Source organism: Watersipora subatra, chromosome 1 (assembly GCF_963576615.1).
Source record: "Watersipora subatra chromosome 1, tzWatSuba1.1, whole genome shotgun sequence".
NCBI classification, from domain to species: Eukaryota; Metazoa; Bryozoa; class Gymnolaemata; order Cheilostomatida; family Watersiporidae; genus Watersipora; species Watersipora subatra.
Genome location: NC_088708.1, coordinates 6,149,312 through 6,164,378, shown reverse-complemented (window position 1 = coordinate 6,164,378; position 15,067 = coordinate 6,149,312). Strand labels below are relative to the sequence as shown.

Sequence of the window (15,067 nt, the reverse complement as noted above, 5' to 3'; positions counted from 1 at the left end):
CAGCAAACATCAGTTTTTAAGTCTGGGCGTTGGCACGATATTGCATATTTAAGACTACACACCATTGAACAAACTGCTGGTTTGCTTCAATACATGTAGGTTGTCATTTTGAAATATTTTGAATCATTATTTTTTGATTAATCTGCTGGATTGTTGTTATATAAGTATAGCTTTTTAGAACAATCTATACGAGATTTATGTCGACTTGACATTAACTTTGATGGCACGTTGCATGACAGTTTTGTGTTGGGGTAAAGGCTATGAAAATACTATCTGAATAATTCGAAAACTATCAAAACGATCTAAAAAAGTTTCTCACTCGTTTTTCAAATTTTGTTTCAATTTGACTTCTGCTAACATTAAATAAAATACTGATTTTCCTGTTGCACATTTACTGGAGGGATGTTTTTTATAATAGGTTTTAGTCTTCGCACAGGCTGGCTTTTTGACTCGCCATAGCAATATTGGTTTGTTCATATATTTTATTCAAAGTAGAATGAGAGATCATAGCACAATGTAGGCCTACATGCATTTTGACATGTGAGACATGCGAACCACTACCTAACAATTTTCCATTCATCAATTAATTTGTAGTAACCTCGCCATACATATCGGTATCGGTATCGGTATAAATAGATCCTGCAGATATTCATATGAATATATTGTGCAGGCCTCAAGTTTGTACAATCAAAAGTATAGACTAAAATTACAACCTCAAAAACAAAAAATAAAAAAGCTTATTGTATGACATATATATCTCCGAGTTTCATATCTCGTATAGTTCTCGGAAGGAAGCTATTATGGTACTTGTTGTTATTTGCGGTTAAATTCATGGGCTGCGAGGCACGCTGACTTCTAGTGGTACAATGATCTTCATTTTTATTTTTACTAAAAAGCTCAGGAAACTTGTGTGATATTGCTCCTGGAGACTCGGAACAGGCGTCTCTGATCATTTTATATAACAAACATTTACGCAAGTTGGTTCTACGTTCCTCTAACGTCTCCAGGTTCATGTCTTTAATTAAGCCAGTTACACCAATATCGCGACCTTTAACATTGCAAATAAATCTTACAGCCTTTCTCTGAACCGCCTCAATCTGGTCAACCTCGTATCTCTTGTACGGGTCCCACACCTGGCATCCATACTCCAAAATAGGTCTAATAAAGGATTTATATGCAAGTAGTTTGAGAGCTTTAGGTGCACTAGATATAGATCTCCTTAAAAATCCTAGCATTTGACTGGCCTTTTTAACTTTGCAATCGATGTGATACTGCCACGAAAGGTCACTAGATAGCCACACTCCCAAGTATAGTGAATGGGTTTCAAACTGTAACAAACTTCCATTTAAAAAATATGGCAACTGGTCGTCAGAACATGCAGAACCTGAAAAACACATCACCTTACACTTTTCAATATTAAATTCTAGCTTCCACCTCTGAGACCAATCGAAGACAGCGTTTATGCTATTCTGAAAGTCGACAACAGTAAAGGAATTATCAATTGAGGCATAAACTATAGTGTCGTCCGCAAACAAACTAATATTACAATCAACACATTCAGACAAATCATTAATATACAATAAAAACAATCTAGGCCCCAAGACAGAACCCTGGGGTACCCCACTTGTAACACAACGACTCTCACTATTTACCCCTTTTATCGTAACTCTTTGAGTTCGCCCGGTTAAAAAATGTTTAATCCAGTCAACTAAAAAAGGACTAAGATTGTAGCGTTTCAGTTTATTAATTAAAAACATGTGAGGGACCTTGTCAAAGGCTTTTTTAAAATCCAAAATTAAAGCATGAGTTGGTACTTTTCTATCCAAAGCTTTTGCAATTGAGTGAATGGTAGATGTCAGTTGAGTCTCACAGGAGAGCCCAGCGCGGAAACCATGTTGAGAGGTGCTAATTATTTGATCTAGTTCGCTATTCAGTTTATGTAAAATGATGTGTTCCATAATCTGTAGTACTTTATATATGATAAGTAAATTGTAACACTATTAGCTCATTTCTGTAGCTAATTTGTCATCTGATTGAAAAAACAGACATACAGTCTGTAATATTGATAGACTTAGTGTAATGATATAAACAGCAACTATGATATATCTTGACCTCTCATTTCTCACTCAACGATGAGCCAAACATACATATTAATAAAAAAGCAGTTTATTTTACTAATGTTAGATGATAGCGGTTCAGGTTAGGTAACATATTACCATTCCTATCTTCATAAAATTGTCCATCAATACATGACAAAATTGTTTTTTCAAGTTGGCTTTGGCCTGCAAATCCTAAAGCACCCTTTATAGTATGTAAATTAAGTTATTCTAGTTATTTTTCTTTAGTATTTGTAAGATTTAATGTGGTTGACAAACTTGAGCTGCTCACATTTTCAGGCGATCATCTGCTACACCTAGTATCATATTGCTATGAAAAATACAAACTTGACCCATTCTAATTCAAATAATAAGCGTTATGTTAACTATAAGAAAAGTATTTTGAGCAACCAAAACTCATTTCGATCATGTTACCATAGCAAGATAGGCCTTATATGTAACTGCAACATATTATGTATGACTGTGCTGACTTATGTATACACTTAAGTATATACTTAAGTGTATACATAAGTCATATTATAGTTACTTTACTAAACACTATCTGTAGTATTAGCAGCTACATGCGTCATGCGACAACAAATCACTAAACATGAATAGTTTGACTGTCTGCCATTCATGCTTTTTGTCATTTACCAGCCACATTTGTTTAGTAAATTATGCTCAGCTAAGATTTCACACGCAACATCATATTGGTATTTCCAATACATTGTATAAGTATCGTTTATATGAAATTAAATACATTTTATTAATTTAAATGTACAAAACTCATCATCTCTTCCCCCATAAAGCTAATATTGAAAACTCTAAATGATAAAAATACTTGGTCATCAAAGCTATTTTGGTTATACAAGATGCAGTAGATTTTTTAAAAGTAAAATTCTAACTCTGCTGATGAGTGCTAATAGTGCAGAAGCGTAAAGTCATTGATAGAAAAACCAATTTCATAGTGATTATTGTCAAACAGGAATTAACATCTGGAATGAAGAACATTCAGAACAAGCTTTATGGCCTTAATCTTTGAACCAGTTTGTCACTAGGTTTATTGATTGAATAGGATATTTTTATAAGCTTTCAGATGGTGCAACATCCATTTTGTTATTAAGTTTTATTCAACAAGAGATGCTAATAAGGTACTATTATTATATTTGTACATTTTAATTTATTGACTCTAACTCAGTTTTTAATTAAAGAAAACTTTTTTTATCACTGAATATTTATTAATGATACAACAAAATCAAATGCTATAAAAGGCACTATGTTCTTCTTGTTTTTAGACCCCAAAGAAACTAAAGAGAATAAGCTCAAATTGTTTCCTAAGTACATGTAGATGTAGTTTGATCTGTTATCATGTTCAACCTTGAGATTGAAAAATTCTATCCTAGTATTCGTATTGCCTGTTTACAAAAGACTTTTGTCTCACATAGCTGTCCAAAAAGTTACTGTTCAAATGTGATTAGTACATATAAAGTCAATGTTAGCTAAACTGTTTTACTTTTAAGGCGCCTTAAACATTCAGGTTGTTGCTAAATATTTTAATCTGTTTTCTTTTGGCAAACCGTAGTTTGCCAAAACTACGGTTTGTTGTGAATGTTAGATATACTCACTATCCTCATTTAATTATTGAATGACTGAGAGCCATGATCTGAAGACCAAAACCAATGGGCCAGTCATCGTTGACATGACGCACTGCCAACGGCTGATGACTTGTAGCAAATCATATAGCATTTTCAAAATCAAGTGTGGATCAAATGTGGATGAACCAACCAATCTATTTGTGAAGTTTATCGGTTGTAATCTATTATTCTCACTATAATGTACTATGGTAATTCTTAGTGATTAAATTACAAGTTTTTACATTTTTGCCCTCATATGATAAAACATCATTATACTCACAATTTTGTACATTTTGCCAAATAGCAGCGCTATTGGCCGTTGACATGTTTTTAACATTAATATGAAAACTGATTGTAAGTATGGTATAGAAATACAATAGACTGGTATAAATAGTGTGCAGCAAAGGTTTTATCTATCTAGCAAAGGAAATTCATTCTATTTAGCAAAGGAAACTATCTTCTAAAATTCTCTCATTTGTTGTGGGAAAACCTACATTGGGTTAATAATGGTCATTATTAGTCAGAAAGTCTGTCAGAACTGAATCATTTGACGTTGTAAATTTTTCACAGAGTACAGTAAAATATGTTTAATGTTTGGAAAAGTTCAGTAAAACTTCTACATGCGCGGTAAAATTTTTTGAGATTCAATTTGTAAGCTAAAACGATCGCTTGGTTAGAGCGAATATTCTTACACGAAAACGCTGCAGTTACTATTGTTCGATTCCACAGCCCAAACACCTACCATTATTCTCTAATCTATTCGACATTAAAGCGAGTACATTATATAAAACTGTGTTACAAACTAAATGTAATAAAACTAAATATATATATCTAAAAAGCCAAATAAAGTAATAGTCAATAAAAATATGTTTTTATGGAAGTTGAGGCACGGCGATGTGTATGTTGAAATGTGGCGTCAGTGATAGAGATGGTCAGTATAATTTAACTATAATTTAGACTTAGAGAAGTTTAAACTAACATAGTATATATAGTATTATACTGTTTTATTATATTTCTAGATTTTTATGTTTTAATTTTGGTTCTAACCAGTTTCTTCACTTTCCATTACTTAATTGAATCTATGGCGATAAACTTCAATTGTTATTACTGTTATATAAATTACTTCGTGTGTAGTGCTGAGTATTTGCTCAAATTCCACATCTTTTGCTGAAGTATTTTCACATTAAAAATGGTTTGACTGCATACTTAAGTTTCACTTGTATTAATAAGCTCTTAGAAGATAATTTATTTTCTCAATGCTGTAATAATCAATTTGTATAATATATGAAATGTCTATAGCTGCCACATTACTATGCACCAATTTGAGAGATATCAGTAGAAATGCTAATTCTCAAGACACTCGCAGAAACTCAAGCTTGTTTGTTTTAGTGTATATGCATACAGAACGTATGTTGACAGAGGATTACGCTATACAATAGCAAATACATATGAAGGCTGCAACTAGAAACTCTCCAGTACCATGAATTCTATGGCACTGGACTTAACGTCTGAAAGTTTTCATTCTCCTTCGGCTTCAGGTACAGTTAAGATTTAATTGTAGAGGTTTGTAAGCATTGATGAACAATAATTTATTTCTTTATAAAAGTTCAATCTTCAGGGTACATTTCTTTTTTTATTAAACTTGTTTCAACATTTCCTAGACATATGCTCTAGATTGAAGTCTAGAAGTATGAAGCCATGCGGTATCATGACCTCAAAGACCTGAAGAAATTTTGCTACATTAGGTTTTGTTAATGACAGCAAACAATTCTCTGTTTTAGTTTTACATTTTTCTTCATCTGATGTGTATGATCTGACCGAACCCACAAAGCCTCAATCTTCGGTAAGAGAAGTGCTCTACTCTCAAGGAATTCAGATTAGATTTTATTGATATTCATGATTCCAGGAAGTTTGTTGTTACTGTAACCGCGTGTTTATCGTGCCTGCAGATAATTGATGATGAAGATGATGACAGTGATTTGATACAAGAAACGCAACAAACTATCGATAATGACTTGGTGTCCCCCTCTCTCCTCCTTTCACTTGATGAATACACCAACCATAGGGTTACAAGGCTACCTAGACCTGACCTGCAAGACAGTGACCTTAACTTGAGTAGTGCAGACTCAGATGTGGATGAACACGCAACACGCGCTGAACAAGAAAGTGAAGCTACGCGAGGACTGCCGGTGCTAACAGTCAATCCTATGGTATCATCTGATTCTGGCTCACCTTCTAACAATATAGTGGTGGTACCAGCCCCTCAACCTCCTGTGGTGAGTCACGAGTGGTAATAGTGTCGGGTGTATTAATTCTATTGACCGGTTGGCTGGTAGTATTAGTTATTAAACTGGCTTACCTTTCAGTTCGATAGAATGGTGTGTGCGCGCGCGTGTGTCCTAGCTTTGCAATTATACAGGAGAGCTAAAGCAAGGCAAAGGATCAGGGAATTGGAGGCAGAACAGGTGAGAATAGTGATATAGGCAGGGGCTAGGGATTGTAGACAGAACAAGTGAGAAAGGTGATAGAGGTAGGGGCTAGGAATTGTAGACAGAATAGGTGAGAAAAGTGATATAGGCAGGGGCTAGGAATTGTAGACAGAACAGGTGAGAAAGGTGATCATATAGTTTGGTGCTTGGAATTCTAGACATAACAGGTGAAAAAGGGGATATAGACAGGGGCTAGGAATTGTAGACAGAACAGGTGAGAAAGGTGATCATATAGATTGGTGCTTGGAATTCTAGACATAACGAGTGAGAAAGGTGATATAGGCAGAGGCTAGGAATTGTAGGCATAACAGGTGAGAAAGGTGATATAGGTAGGGGCTAGGATTTGTAGACAGAACAAGTGAGAAAGGTGATATACATGTAGGTTGGGACTAGGATTTGTAGACAGAACAGGTGAGAAAGGTGATATAGGTTGGTGCTTGGATTTGTAGACATAACAGGTGAGAAAAGTGATATAGGCAAGGGCTAGGAATTGTAGACCGAACAGGTGAGAAAGGTGATATAGGCAAGGGCTAGGAATTGTAGACAGAACAAGTGAGAAAGGTGATATAGGCAGGGGATAGGAATTGTAAACAGAACAAGTGAGAAAGGTGATATAGGCAGGGGATAGGAATTGTAGACAGAACAAGTGAGAAAGGTGATATAGGCAGGGGATAGGAATTGTAAACAGATCAGATGTGAAAAGTGATATAGGCAGGGGATAGGAATTGTAGACAGAACAAGTGAGAAAGGTGATATAGGCAGGGGATAGGAATTGTAGACAGAACAAATGAGAAAGGTGATATAGGTTGGGGATAGGAATTGTAAACAGATCAGATGCGAAAAGTGATATAGGTTGGGGCTGGAAAGGAGGAATTAAAGATTGAATATTAATTTTATCTTTTCGCTAATTATCATCGGCATACTTTATCATGGAAGGTCTATTAGATGGTGTGAAGCATGTGATGTTTGTTCTACACAGGATTGGCTCTAAAAAATCGAATGATTATTTAGAGACTATTAAATCAAAGAGACTTTAATCGAAAGACTACATCGGTCTTAGCCATGTTATTTAATCGCAGGTAAATTGTGGAGGTCTGCAGCTCACTCAGCAAGATATAGAACAGATTCAGCACCAGTTGCAGCAAAGACTGCTAAATCAGCCAATGACTCCAGCTCCTCCTGTCCACATCAACTTCCCCCCTCAGCAGTATGTTATTCTTGGCACAGTCAACCCAAATCTCCAGTCACAGTTTATACTCCCTCCTGCACCCACTGTGCCAACTCCTCAGGTACGATCTCAGTCTTTTTGTAAGGAGTGTAGGTTAACTTTTTGTTCATTGGCTGTTGATAAGTATTGAGCTAATTTGGTATCGAATCTCATTTTGTTAAATAACAAGATAACGAAGATTGAACTAAACATAAAATTTTTAAAACTTTGTATGTTTACTTGAAGGTAATTATTGTTTGACCTCTATTTTGTTGTTAAAGTGGTTATTTCTTACTTATTCTTTGACTTAGTTTTTGAAATATTGGATAGCCAAAGTTGCATTGATGAAAGTAGCAAAATCAAATGAACAAATCTCATTGCGCAAAAGTGTATATATTATTTACTAAAATTCTGTCAACTGTCAACCATTTATATTGCTAGCATAAGGCCGTTTCGTCTATTGTGCTGTTGATATATCAGGTATAAGTGGTGGCACGCTCTGCACCGCAGGTAGAAACAGAAACCTACTAAGTCACAAATGTGTTTATGTGACTCACTACACAGTATTGTTTCTTGCCTGGGTTCTTAGTGCAAGCACTTTATGCAATGATGAGTTGTTGTAAGCATTATTAGAAAGAACCGTTCCTGTTTTACCTTCAAACTCCTGAAGATGATTGGTTGGACATCCTTAGGCGACACTGTGGATTAAACGCAGATTTTGTATTTTTTATTTGCTTGGATCAATTAGAGGGTTCTTGATTTTAGTCGTCTTCATGGCTGAACATTTTGATACTTCCTATTTCATTAACCGTAAACTTTCCATCCCTGTCCACTTGTATGAACAAAAGATAAATCATGTTAATATGCAATTGATTGTTTATCTGTAGACCTACAGCTTGTCTGACCTGACAGCAGGACAAGTTCAAACACCAGGTCTCCAGCAGATAAATAACCACTTACTTTCAAGTTCTGCATCTACGCTAATCAGTGACACTGTCAGCCTTAGCTCCAGCAAGCCAACCTCAACGCTCACTAAGGCACCCCTGACTGCACCCCCTCCTACCTTTGTGAAACTGCACCATAAAGTAAGAATGTGTGGTAGTTGGGTGGCTAGAATTAGGTTGTTACCCAGGGGATAACTTTCTAACATTTAAAATTGCAATGAAAGTGAGCATGCAATTTATTTGTTGTTTCTAGTTTGTTGTTTTCATGGAACATTAGTTTATAGAATTTAATCAGGAACAGCCAATAATAATAAGTAGCTAGTGGTAAGGTTTTCTGTTTCTACCCAAATATTAATTATTAAATGTCATTATCTAAAACATAAATGATCCATTATGCCTGATTTGATTGTTTCAAAATGTTTTTATTTTAATACCAATGGATTGTCGGTAAGAGTTGAGATCTACTGTTTTCAAGTGATATTTTTATAGAAAAGGATTTGAGATTGTAAAATTGCTCACAAAATCAGATCTGGTTTCACTGCTCGAGGCATAGCTAAAAAGATTGCTGAAAAGCATTTCTTATGCTACACATTCACTCAAGATTAAAAACAGCTTGTAAAAAAGATGCAGGTAATGTAGTTACCATTGGGCATTGGTCAAGTTTCTTGACCCAATGAATTTGAGTAACTTAAGCTAGTAACTTAAACTAATATTCTAATATTTACTATAATAAGAGCCGTGTCTGTCCGGCGCCAGCTAAGCGAGCTAGGAAAAAGTTTGCAGCTCACAAAAATTGAACACACACATTCAGATGCGCAGTTGCGAAGTTATGCACACTACCACTAAACCATGTAGCCACCTTGCCACACTTCGGCATAATTGTGCATATAATTATTACACATTAGTATTAATTACACAGCATTAGTACCCTCGGGTTACAACATCCCTGTTTTATGGTTTATTGCCTTACTATGTAAAACACGATGTTTTTTCGTCTCCTCGTTACAGCATTTTTTTTCGCCATTCGTCATCAACAGAAATCTCTCTCGAGATTCAAATTTGGCAGTCGGTGTGCTGAATAGTTGGAATAACGGAGATTCTGTTATGCTATTTGCTGAAATCTCCCCCGCCCGCCTAGAAGAGATACGGTGCTCGTTCTCTCTCAGCTCGGCATGATTTGTGTTTCGTAAATGCTTGACATCGCGTGAGTAAAATAAAAATCAGTGACAAGTGAAAGGGAAAATTTATTGTGCATCTTAGTGTTTAATATATTATTTTATTATTTACGATAAACTTTAATGTATTATACTTATATAATTATATAACTACATACATGTATATAACTTTAATTCGTTAGTCATGAGTCCTAAGATTGATAACGATGTTAAAGGAAAAAGTAAGAATCATAACCATAATCAGATCATAACTACTAAACACACTAAAGTTACAGTAGGTAGCTATAGTTATTAACTTTGTAATTATCAGCTGCCCAGCAAAAACCTAATACTTACTAGTTTAGTAATCATCGATTTTCTCTACAATAAATGTTTTCTTATACCAGTGCTTCTCAACTGTTTTCTGTCATTTCTGTCATGCTTCCCTTACCCCCAAAACGAAAAAACATGCTGCGTCGTTCCCTCTTCTGCTGTGACTATAAATAGTATCATTTGCCTATAAAACTGCTATAGGTAGATCTTTTCAAAACACCGTACCCTTATAAACATAAGTATGAAGAAAAAAGAAAGATGGACCAACTTACAACAAAGAATAATTTTATTAACTGTAGAAGAAAATATTTAAGATGTATTTGAGCAATAATACATCTGAAATTGCAAAATAAAATTAAACTATAACAAATTTTTTGACTGACTTTGTCAAATCATAATGCTAAAAGTTACTAAGATTAGTATACTATTTTATTATTAATTGATGTTGTTGATGGTTTTGAGCAGGAGTTTGCATTGGATAATTACTATGGGTTTTATATCCTTTTATATGATAATTTCGCCTTCCGATGCCAACACCAGAACAAATTAATTTCCTATGACAGGGTCCACTGTATATTATAAAGTTTATGATTATATGTAAATGAGAGCAGAAGATATAAATACAGATGGTGAATAGTGATCAAATTGATCTGAACTATGCCATTTAGAGCATATTCTAAATGTTTATAAATAATATTATCCAAGGTATTGCTTTAGATCTGTAAATTTAAACAATCACATACGAGTTTAAATTTTGCATAATTCATGAAGTGAGAGAGTTTGTCTATGTTTGTCCTACTCCTTGGCGTTTTAGATTCAACATTCAATAGGTTTCCAACAGGCTAGTTTTCTATAATCCAGCCAAAGCTTTTAAAAGACTTATCCAACTTACAATTGTTGCCTAGCGGTGTGCCTCCTTAGTTTTTATTGTAGTTGGACTTGGGCTATTCTCATTGTTGCATGCCGCATGGATATCTGGCATCTCTATACTGCCCAAAGATTTACAATTCATCCAACAAGAGTCCATAGCATAAGTTAATTCAGGCATCAATAATGTTAACTTGTGTCAATATTGATTTTATTAATGATATATCAAGCTATTTATTTGATAAGGATGTCTAGCTGACCAAACAAACCGCCGGTACCTTCTATGTAAGTAGTAGCACAACTCCAAAAAGTATAAGTTAAAATTGTCCACATGTGGGAAGATTTCATTTTGTTTCTAGCCTGAGGACACGGCACAGCTAGAGGAGCTACAAAACTTTGCGAAACATTTCAAGCAGAGGCGAGTGGAGTTAGGTAAGTAGCGTCAGCTAGGGCTAGCATAAGCAATAGATATGGCCTTGCGCAGCAACTTACCCTATTCCAAAATTTAGGCTGGCAAGGAATTAATGTACTGTACAGTTGACACATCATTATGATCAAAGTCTAGATTAGCGTGGGGCATAGCCCCGTTAGTCCGGATCTTGGATAAGACTGACAAATTTGGGCATAGTGGCCGCAATCAGAGTGTAGCCACATTCAAACAATAATGGCTGATTTTATGACTATTGAATTTAAAAACACTTGTTTTTGGTACACGTTTATATAAATCACTCACAAAAGTGAAATATGTTTTTCAATCACATTATTTTATCATATTCATGATAGTGAAATATAATTTTCATATCTATATATTTCCCAAAGTATGTCTGTCGTCGTTGTATGTATGTGGAACTGTCCGCATTCCAGCTATAGATCTTAAAATCTTGATATAAAATTTCGCATACTGGCGGATTTGAACTCATGACGAATGCATCAACAGGCTTCTTATCCGGGCGCTCTACCACTACCACTACTACCACTGAGCTACAACACCATAGAGATCATAAATGTTTTCATATAATGGATAACACCATGCGCATGCTAATTATTTTAGCCTTGCGTTCATGAGTTACGGTGCTCTTGTTCAGAAATATTTTTGGAACTAAGTGTATGCAACACGATGCTTATTCGTCTTTTTTCGTACTGATTATATACAGTAGAACTTCTGTTCTCGAACGTTTCAGTTCTCGACCAACTCGGTTTTTGACCAAAGATTTTGAGATTCGTTCGTCTCCGGAGCATGCGTATTGGAATTAGAACAGCTCCGGAAACAGCATGGAAACATTAGTTAACAAACGTGAAAGCATTTTACGCTTCATAAATTTTTTACAAAAAGGGATGAACCATCTGGGATGCCGTCTCCTCTACCAAAGAAATTTACTAAGAATATAACCCGTCCAGTCGAGTTACCCTAATTTGTTTTGGAGGAGGATTCTCCTTTAAAGATGTGAAATGTGCCATTGCTGTTCATATTTTATTTTTCCTACGATTTTTTATGTAACTGATCCGTGACATTCCTGCTGTTTCATCATCAATATCTGAAATTTTTAGTATTGTATTTTAATCATTAATGTTTTTGATGTTTTAAGAGCCAAACATATGAAATGTTTACTTTTGTTTTCTTTTTCCATCATCATAAATAGAAAACCTTTTATTAAATTTAAACATGATCTATATCTACCTGTTTTTATTTATAGTACGCAGTATACAGTGCAGTTTATGGTGTAAAATGTTGAAAAATACTTTACCGAAATTGTTTTTACCATTAGGAACGGATTAAAATGTACATTAATTTATTCTAATGGGAAAAATTGTTTCGGGTCTCGAACAACTCGGTTTTCGAACAACCTTCTGGAACGGATTAAGTTCGAGAACCAATTTCCGCTCTACGTTATTAAAAGATATACGTTGCTGAAGGTTAAGAAATTTTAAACTTGTTTTTAATTTAGTTGTCTTGCACAAAACCTTTTCCTCATGATACGTAGTTTGAAAGTTACAGTTGTTAGAAACAGTTGGAAAACCTTTACAGTTGTTTTTATTTTCTCTCTTAATTTATTTCAACTACACAAAACACTTCTCTCATGATATGTAGTTTGAAAGTTAGAACGCCAAATGTTGTTATATGTTAAATACAAACCAATTTTCTGACCTAAGACATTTTTATTACCCGGTCAACGCCGGGTAGCACTGCTAATAATTTATAAATACATGTATGTCAGAAAACTGCAACATGAGTTTGAAGCAGTAACTTATTTGAAATTCAGTGAAACAAAACCCTTGCACTACTTTGCATGAATGGACATTTCTGCAAATCATTTGCTGTTACAGAAGTTGTCTAACCTTTTTTGCTATTTTTTGGAAAGTTCTGCAACTTGCAAATTTTTGTTCCTGTAAAGTATTAAGACCACAAATCCACTTGCTAGTGCTTTGCATTTTGATTGAATATTTTTGTGCTTAGACATAATTCAGACTTATTTTTCACCAGGTTTTTACAAGGTCATATACATAAAGTAAATATTTACTTTATTTTTTTGTATTTAAATTGCCATTTTTTCTCACAAGCTAAATACTTAATGTTGTAAACAGTATAGTGCAATGTTTATGGCGCAACGTATACAGATAAGCCGATATATGTATATAAACCTCATTAATGTGATTGTTTCTGTATGCCTATATATATACAAATAATTGTTCCCTCACCCCGGTTAACCCATATGGGTGCTAATTCTTGCTCTAGCTCGGGTCCCCTACCAGAGACTTGGGAGTTTGAGCACTCCCCTCAAGATCTTAGCTGTTCCCAATAGCGCACTTTTCTACAACTAACTTGAGTTGGTTGCTGCCGGTATCTATATATACAGTATATATATATAAATACCAGTATATATATCTATATCTGCGGGTATATACATACATATATACACGTATATATACGTATATACACACACATATAGATATCAGTTTTTATTTGTTTTATTTCACTGAAAAAAGTACATAATACTGAGAAATAGAAGGAAAAGGTGCACAGAGGACCCACATGCACAGTAGCATAGCTAGTCATGGGGTTGGGTCCTGGTTGACAGCTAGTCAAAATAATTGACATTTCGAGTAAATTAAGGAGGTTAAACTGGATTGCTCATCATCCATATTGGTTTAACTTGACGAAGGTCGACTGTATTTGGAGAATTAGCCTGTATACTAAATTCCTCTTTATATTTTTATTTCTACATGTTGTTTTGCTTTAAAAAGACTCATCACAGATGTTTCTAAATTTTTGTCCAATTTTGAAGAGTGAATGAGAATGGTATATAAAAACATTAAAATTAAAAACTTGCAATTTTTCAAGTAATTGTTTAGTTTAATGGTCTTTTCCCTAGCTGAGTACAGGTTGTAAATAATTAAGCAACTCTTGCTTTGTTTTATTGTTTTTAAACGTAATATTTGTCATAGCCCTGAAGCATATCAAGTCATGGTATACATTTTTTTATCTGTCGCAGGTTACACACAGGGAGATGTTGGCGCAGCATTGGGCTTGAGATTCCCTAACGATTTCAGTCAAACGACCATTTCCAGGTTTGAAGCATCCAATCTTAGTGCTCCCAACATGCGTAAACTAATGCCATTATTGCAACGATGGCTAGATGACCAAGAACAGAGACAAGCCAAACTAGTATCTGACACATTTGGGAATAGAAGTTCTCCCGAACCCACGTCTGATGCAAAGAGACGCAAAAAGCGAACCACAATAGAGGATCGAGCAAAAGATTTGTTAGAGATGTACTTTTGTTCTAACCCCAAGCCAAATGCTAGTGACCTCACAAAAATAGCCCAAGAGCATAACATAGAGAGGGACGTTGTGCGTGTCTGGTTCTGCAATCGACGCCAGAGAGAAAAGAAATGTGGTGTGAAGTATTCAGCAATAAGGCCAGTAGTGATTCAACAAAACCCTCTGTACACTCCTATAAATGTCATTCGAACTCCTTTAGGGCATTCTCAGAACTCAGGTAGTCAAACCCATCCAACAAACGATGTTAATACGCAACAAATAATTCAAGTGAAGCAAACAGAAACCAAGCGGTTTGAAGCAAATGCAGCTGCATTAAGCGCTGCCATGGAAAGTCCACAAGGGGCTACTATACGTGGCTATGTAAAACCTATTATATTTAATAATGGATAGCATTTGTTTGTCATGTCTTAGTCAATTAGTTTAGCTTCCCATGCATAATCTCTCTGCAACACTTGGCTACATTTGTTTCATGTTTTCATCAATTATATATATAACAAATACAATTACTATGTACAAACACTAATCACAGTATGTATGTACTGTTAAACATAGTAATCAGTAG

The 15,067-nt window shown here is 34.9% G+C and overlaps 1 protein-coding gene across 1 annotated transcript; it reads left to right on the top strand.

Annotated features, from left to right (window-relative positions):
• Positions 1–2: 2 nt before the first annotated feature.
• Positions 3–14,902, top strand: LOC137399371 (POU domain protein 2-like). The gene is made up of 8 exons (XM_068085453.1): positions 3–95; positions 5,120–5,268; positions 5,512–5,573; positions 5,680–6,006; positions 7,299–7,508; positions 8,314–8,511; positions 11,084–11,156; positions 14,216–14,902. Exons 2-8 carry the CDS (start codon positions 5,211–5,213, stop codon positions 14,893–14,895), a joined length of 1,608 nt encoding a protein of 535 aa, XP_067941554.1. The 5' UTR covers positions 3–95; positions 5,120–5,210; the 3' UTR covers positions 14,896–14,902.
• The last annotated feature ends 165 nt before the right edge of the window (positions 14,903–15,067 follow it).

Bases quoted from the DNA above. Each gene is read 5' to 3' on its own strand.
- LOC137399371 (XM_068085453.1), top strand. From the start codon at position 5,211: ATGAATTCTATGGCACTGGACTTAACGTCTGAAAGTTTTCATTCTCCT. The intron at 7,509-8,313 runs GTACGATCTCAG...GTTTATCTGTAG, and splicing joins CCACTGTGCCAACTCCTCAG to ACCTACAGCTTGTCTGACCT. The intron at 8,512-11,083 runs GTAAGAATGTGT...TTTTGTTTCTAG, and splicing joins TTGTGAAACTGCACCATAAA to CCTGAGGACACGGCACAGCT.